The sequence below is a fragment of the Terrapene carolina genome, unplaced genomic scaffold (genome assembly GCF_002925995.2).
Source record: "Terrapene carolina triunguis isolate 2854851 unplaced genomic scaffold, T_m_triunguis-2.0 Scaffold66, whole genome shotgun sequence".
Taxonomy (NCBI): Eukaryota; Metazoa; Chordata; order Testudines; family Emydidae; genus Terrapene; species Terrapene triunguis.
In genome coordinates, this window is record NW_020664417.1 from 30,024,467 (window position 1) to 30,030,519 (window position 6,053).

Below are 6,053 nucleotides of genomic sequence, written 5' to 3' on the forward strand. Positions count from 1 at the left end.
AGCCCCGGCGGGGGCTCGGCTCTCCCCCGACCCCGGCGGCCAGAGCGCCGGGGCAGGGCGGCGAGCCCTGGGGGGGCTCGGCTCTCCCCCCGACCCCGGCGGCCAGAGCGCCGGGGGCAGGAGCCCGGCTGTGGCCCCGCTCTCCCCAGCGGCCGGAGCGCCACCCCCCTCCAGGTGCCGCCCCAAGCACCAGCTTGGGTGCCTGGTGCCTGGAGCCGGCCCTGCCAAGAAACTAGTGAACTTTGCCATGTTAAGTAACACTAAAGGGTTTTTTTCACCAGAGTTTGAACCTCTGATATGTAGCTTGCTGCAGTTCTGTATGTCTCCTCTCCCCCTCCAGCACCTCTCCATTCTACCACATTCCTCTGTAAAGAAACCTGGTTTTAAACAATTATTTGCTTTTCTGTTTTGCTGTCAGGTCCGTGTTTCAACAACTGTTCTCCTCTTTCTGGTTCCCTGTTCTAATGTTTCTTCTTGACAACTCTTTAGTAATGCTTGACATGAGATTCCTGCCCCATGTAAAACACTGAAAATGTTAAATATTCCTGAAAAGTGGGGCAGGGGAGAGATAAGTGGGAAAACTGACAGATCATTTGTTTTCGCTTAAGGAGCAATTCTCCATCACCTTAACGCAGAAGTTACAATAGGAATTTCAATAAAAAGAAAAGTGTCTTCACAGAATAAATGCCCAAGTCAAAACAAGTGACAAAGACTGAATGAAACTTCAAAGGAGGCCAATTTAACACTCAGTTTCATGTAACTAATGCATATACCATACTGTAACATCTTGGAGAGAGAGAGAGTCACAATTGTAAGTCTTAACATGTTCATTTTAAACTTAATTAACTGTTACAAAGTTTTTGAATAATAAACCAACAACCACAGTGCATGAAATAAAAAGGAGGAAAAATAAGTTGATTTAAGACGAGTAATTGCCAGCAAAGAACACCATTCATACCCGGCAGGAGCCAGGTCTTGTTTTACATCAGGAACTGGGCTTCCAGCTAGTGTCCTCTTTCCAACTTAGCAAAGAGAAATGGTAAGCATTTCTAAAATTTCATCCACATTGTGTCAAATATTCAACTCAATACGCTTCTAAACAGGTAGTGTTCCGTGTAGTTTTAGAAGAACTGAATACACAAATGATTTTTATTGGTGCTAGAGCCATTTGGCTAGGGGCCAGACTCTGCAACCTATACTGTCTTTACTGTATGAATAGTCCACTGACCTAAATGGGTCTACTTGTATGAGTAACAGCAGCAGGCACAGACCTTAATCAAGTCACAGTGGGGCAGATTTGATAGTCTGATACCATTTTTCAAACCAAAGGGAGTAAAAGTACAGATTTATCTCAGACATTTTCTTATTACTAAGATTGTGGCATGAAAAATGGAATGGACAATGCATGACAGAAAAGAGGGAAAACTGGCAAGTGAAAAACCGAAAATAGCAAATGATGCCAAAGTGATTCAAATATAGAAAGATGAAGGGCAAACACTACTTTTCTTAAAATTTATTCTAGCAGTTTTGAGGTTCATCTGCATACCATCATTAAATGTAACTTTTCACTCACCAAGGTAGAGGTATGTGAAGCATCACCTGAGACCTCGGGTGTTCTTGTGATGTTTGGGAGTCTGTGAGGGTTACGAGCTATCGCTTGACACCAGCCCAACATTTTCTCCTTCCACTTATCCCTTCTCAATGTCTGAAATTCTGAAAATAATTTAGATTCCCTGAAACATTGACACTTTAAGTTCATTGCGTGCATGCCTTTTAACAGCACTTTAGACTGTGTCTAAACAAGGTAAAACATTTTTTACAGGAAAAAAGTGTAGTTGAAATAAACCATGCAGACAGAAAGAACTGTATACCTATAATATGTATTACATGCACTAATACTATTTCAGTACCAGAAAATTCCCTTATCTAAAATTAAAAATATCTCTTGCTGAAACATGCCACCTTCTAGGGGAATTATATTATAGCCTAGCCGTGAGAATGGTATTACCCCTAGAGCTCACACATTGCCTGAAACAATCAATAGATATCAAATTTCATCCAGGAGCCCTAAAGGTGTGGAGCAAAGTGAGTACAAATCAACTGGGTGAACGAACACGAACACACACACACACATTCTCAGCCTGAACAACTGGCATCAGACAGGAAGGGGAATTTTCATTGCAAATAGCAAAAAAATCAACACACATGCTCCTTTAGATAATTAGCTATATATAATACATAACCTGTATGGAGCAGAAATTGTACCGCACATTAGTTTTAGCTATCTTGGAGTGGTTTGATTGAACATTATATTTTTATCTTGGAGATATCTGGAGATCCATCAGTGGTAGTTTTCTATTAAATGTGAAAACTCTACAGGAAATGTAATATTTTCAATCTACTTTTCCACCACACTACCCAATTTGAAATAGTATAGTTAGGTCTTTAGTTAAATGCATTACACTGCCAATTGAATATCAAAAATAATTTGGAGTAATTATTTTTCACAGCATCTGAAACAATTAACAATCTGGTGGTTTATAACATTTCAGGATTTAAAATAGGCCATTCTATAGCATTATGAAAAGTAACATAAAAAGATTTTGCTAACAGATTGATGAGTTATTACTACTCTTAATGAGAAAAGATTTGAATTAAATGGATCTGAACAATGTAAATGGGGAAATGATAAAGACCTTTCATGAAAATCAAGACCAAAATGTTTAAACGTACTGCACTTTAACAACAAAGAAAACACTGTGTGGGTGTAGTTCTATCCATTTTAGATTTTCCTATAATGTTCATCACTGTAGTATCCGGGTCCGGATGTAAGCAATCGGTTTTCTGAGTTCGATTTATCGCGTCTGGTTAAGACGCGATAAATCGATCCCGGATCGATCCCGGAAGTGCCCCGGATCGATCCCGGAAGTGCTCGCCGTCGACGCTGGTACTCCAGCTCGGCGAGCGGAGTACGCAGCATCGACGGGGGAGCCTTCCTGCCGCGTCTGGACCGCGGTAACTTCGGACTAAGGTACTTCGAATTCAGCTACGTTATTAACGTAGCTGAATTTGCGTACCTTAGTCCGAAGTGGGGGGGTTAGTGTAGACCAGGCCTAAGTGATGAATAGGTAAATCAGATGATGATTATATCTTCACCCTTCTTGGGTTCTCATTATTGACCTACCAGTAGTCCAAGAAGAGATCTCAAGACATAATATTTTGATAGGCATTCACATATCCTGGTATTACCATTCCCAAACTGTCTGCCTTATTTAATGCTTAATTAAAGGAATTAAATGGATGAGGCAGCATTTTTCTATTGGTTAGAGCATGGAATTAAGTTATGACACTTGGGTAATAGCTGTAATTCTGTCCTACTTATGATGGGGTAAATCACAATCTCTTTGAGCATGATAATACTTACCCATCTTTGTTAAGTGTCTTGAGATCATCACATGAAATGCAAAGTATTAATATAAAATATTCATCTAATCAATGTAACATACATTTAGTCAAATCCATTTTCACCTTAGTGAGAGAAAAATCATTCTTGTAGACTCCTTTAGGGATCAGTCCTTCAAAGTATCAGCAGTCTGATCCAGCAAAGGATTTACTCATTTGCTTACATTTAAGCACTGGTTAATCTTACATGCTTATAGATGCATATTATTTAAGAGCTGTGTTGGATCAGAGTGCTCAGCACCTTGCAGGATTAAGTCTTATAACAAAGTATCAGTTTTAAATTATGTTTCTTGAATATTGTCAAAAGTAACATATAAATTGGCACAGTTTTGTGTCTTTAAAGTAACATGCAACCATACAGCCCTGTGCACAAACTATTATTAAATCCAAAGGGTAAAATATGTAACAATCAAAACAGTCTACAGGTGCATGAACAGCTGCTGTCCTTAAAATATTAGCTAATTAAAAATCACAATTTGAGTTCCAAGTTTCCAAAAATGATTTTTAGTGCCTATCCAAACACCAGATTGAAGGATTCATACACGGAATAGGTTCAGGATGAGCAGCAATAATGCAAACATCTCCATACTAACCTGTCAACATTTGCCAAACTCTACTCTGGGAAAACTACCTCTACGTATGAAAAGACCATCCATTGTGTTCATGTTCATTCTAAAGCCTTCATTGACAATGCAGTAAGGCTAATAATTTTTGTTAAGCGTGATAGCATTGTCTGGTGTTCTAGATACTGGTCACACAGCCCACCAAGCAATTTTGGAATGGCAGCAAATCTTGATCCCTATTAGAGCTGGTCAAAAATTTTGAGACAAACAAACAATAATTTAGTCAAAAAATGCTGTTTTGAGGAAAGTGAAATTGTTTTGTGAAAACATCTTGATTTCTTTGAAATTTCTTGTATTTTCAGTATAATTTTTAAGATGGTTTTAAAAAACATCATTAAAAATGTTTTGCCACGCCGTACCCCGTGATTAATGACTGAGTTTTGTCACATGGTGCCTTTGTTATTTTGTGATTGGACATGGGTACCTATAACTACTGGGTGACAATGTGATTAGCTCCATTGACCTACAAGTGCCAGAGGATGAACTGTTGCTCTCCTTTTGATGGTACTTGGGGCTGGACTGGGGTGCACTGCATGACTGATCATTTGCTTGTGCGGTTTCTAATAAGGATGCGGAGCTGTAATGCCCTTCTACACCAATCTCTGGAGAGAGGGAATGGATTCGGGGCTGCTTTTAATTCCTCTGATCATTAAAATCAGTTGTCCCTTGGCTAGTCTCTCTGGGATTCTGGGCAAGCCTTACACAATGTGGGTTGAATCATTTGCTAGTGGGGTTCCCATCTAGGGCTTCTCAGCCATGCCCCTCCCACCATGAATATGGATTTTATTTCTTTGGCTGATTAACCATTTTGTGTCTGTGTCCACACGTGCACATGCATCCTTGGAGCCTAGGAACAACCCAGCATTTCTCCATCCCCTACCCACAGATGCACTGACTAAATAAACTCAAATGGTCTATCTTACAATTTATCTTCTGGGCTGAAATGTAGGAATCGCTCATCAAATTGCTTCATTGTTTCATGTTTTTCCTTTTGACAGTTTTCAATTTGAAATCACTGAAATTTTTCCTTTTATGTAAGTTGTTAAATTTAAACATTTAATTTCATGACAAAAATTTCAAAATTCAGAATTTTTTGATTCAGTGGATATTCCTCTTTAATCAGAACTAGTCACCGCACACTTGTATTGGATTTGAGAGAGTGATGTAGAGGCAGAAATCTTCCTTGTCCATTAGCAATCACCCAAGATCTATGGTCTCCTAAATACTTGTACACAGGCATTTTTAAGTCCCAGCTAGCCCATTTTTTTAAATCTTTTCAACAGTTCCAAAATGTTCACTGTTCCACTTATTGTGTGTCATTGTAAACATGAAGCAAGATTTGTATCCATAAAGCCTTATTTACCAAGAGTCTAAATAACATTTGACCCTTTGCTGAAGTTTAAATGGTCACTTAAAAAGAAGAAAAGCTTTACTCCATTGGCTATTCATATACAACTTGAGCAATTCAATGATCTGATTAGGAGAAAAGTAAATTGCAAAGTGGTTCATTCCCACAGCCATTTCATCCAGATCTTATTTTAAAGTTATCATAATTTCAAATAATAAATGCAGGGCTTAACTTGTGCCAGGGCTTACCAGGCCTGAGCCCCACACCTCTAGGCTTGGCAGTTCATAGACCCAGCCCCTCTGGGCTTGCCATGTCAGTTATTAAAGTTGAAAAAAATTGCTTGAGCCCTGGCACCTAATTGCTTGAGCCTCAGCACTTCTTTCATTACAAATTAAACACTGAATAAATGGCCATGCATACTGAGCTGTGCACTCAAGAGCAAAACCTCTGAAGAAGTCTTGAGTGCATGTGATATGATAAAAAGCTGAAACAAAAAAGTGAGCCCTTGAGCATGAACATATTTATATAGTGGTGAGAGAGCTATGCACGTAGGTCTTATCTGATCAGCTTGAATAAGTTGAAAAAACTTAAGAGCAATAAAATGACTGGTTGCTGGGTCC

General features: G+C 39.2%; 1 protein-coding gene across 1 annotated transcript in view; it reads right to left on the reverse strand.

The window, feature by feature from the left end:
- The window catches only part of MARCHF1 (membrane associated ring-CH-type finger 1), a 169,721-nt gene extending 168,046 nt beyond the window's left edge, over positions 1-1,675 (reverse strand). The window contains exon 1 of the mRNA XM_024218933.2: positions 1,574-1,675. Within this exon, the coding sequence (XP_024074701.1) occupies positions 1,574-1,675 (102 nt within the window). The remainder of the gene's footprint in view (positions 1-1,573) is intronic.
- Positions 1,676-6,053: the final 4,378 nt, after the last annotated feature.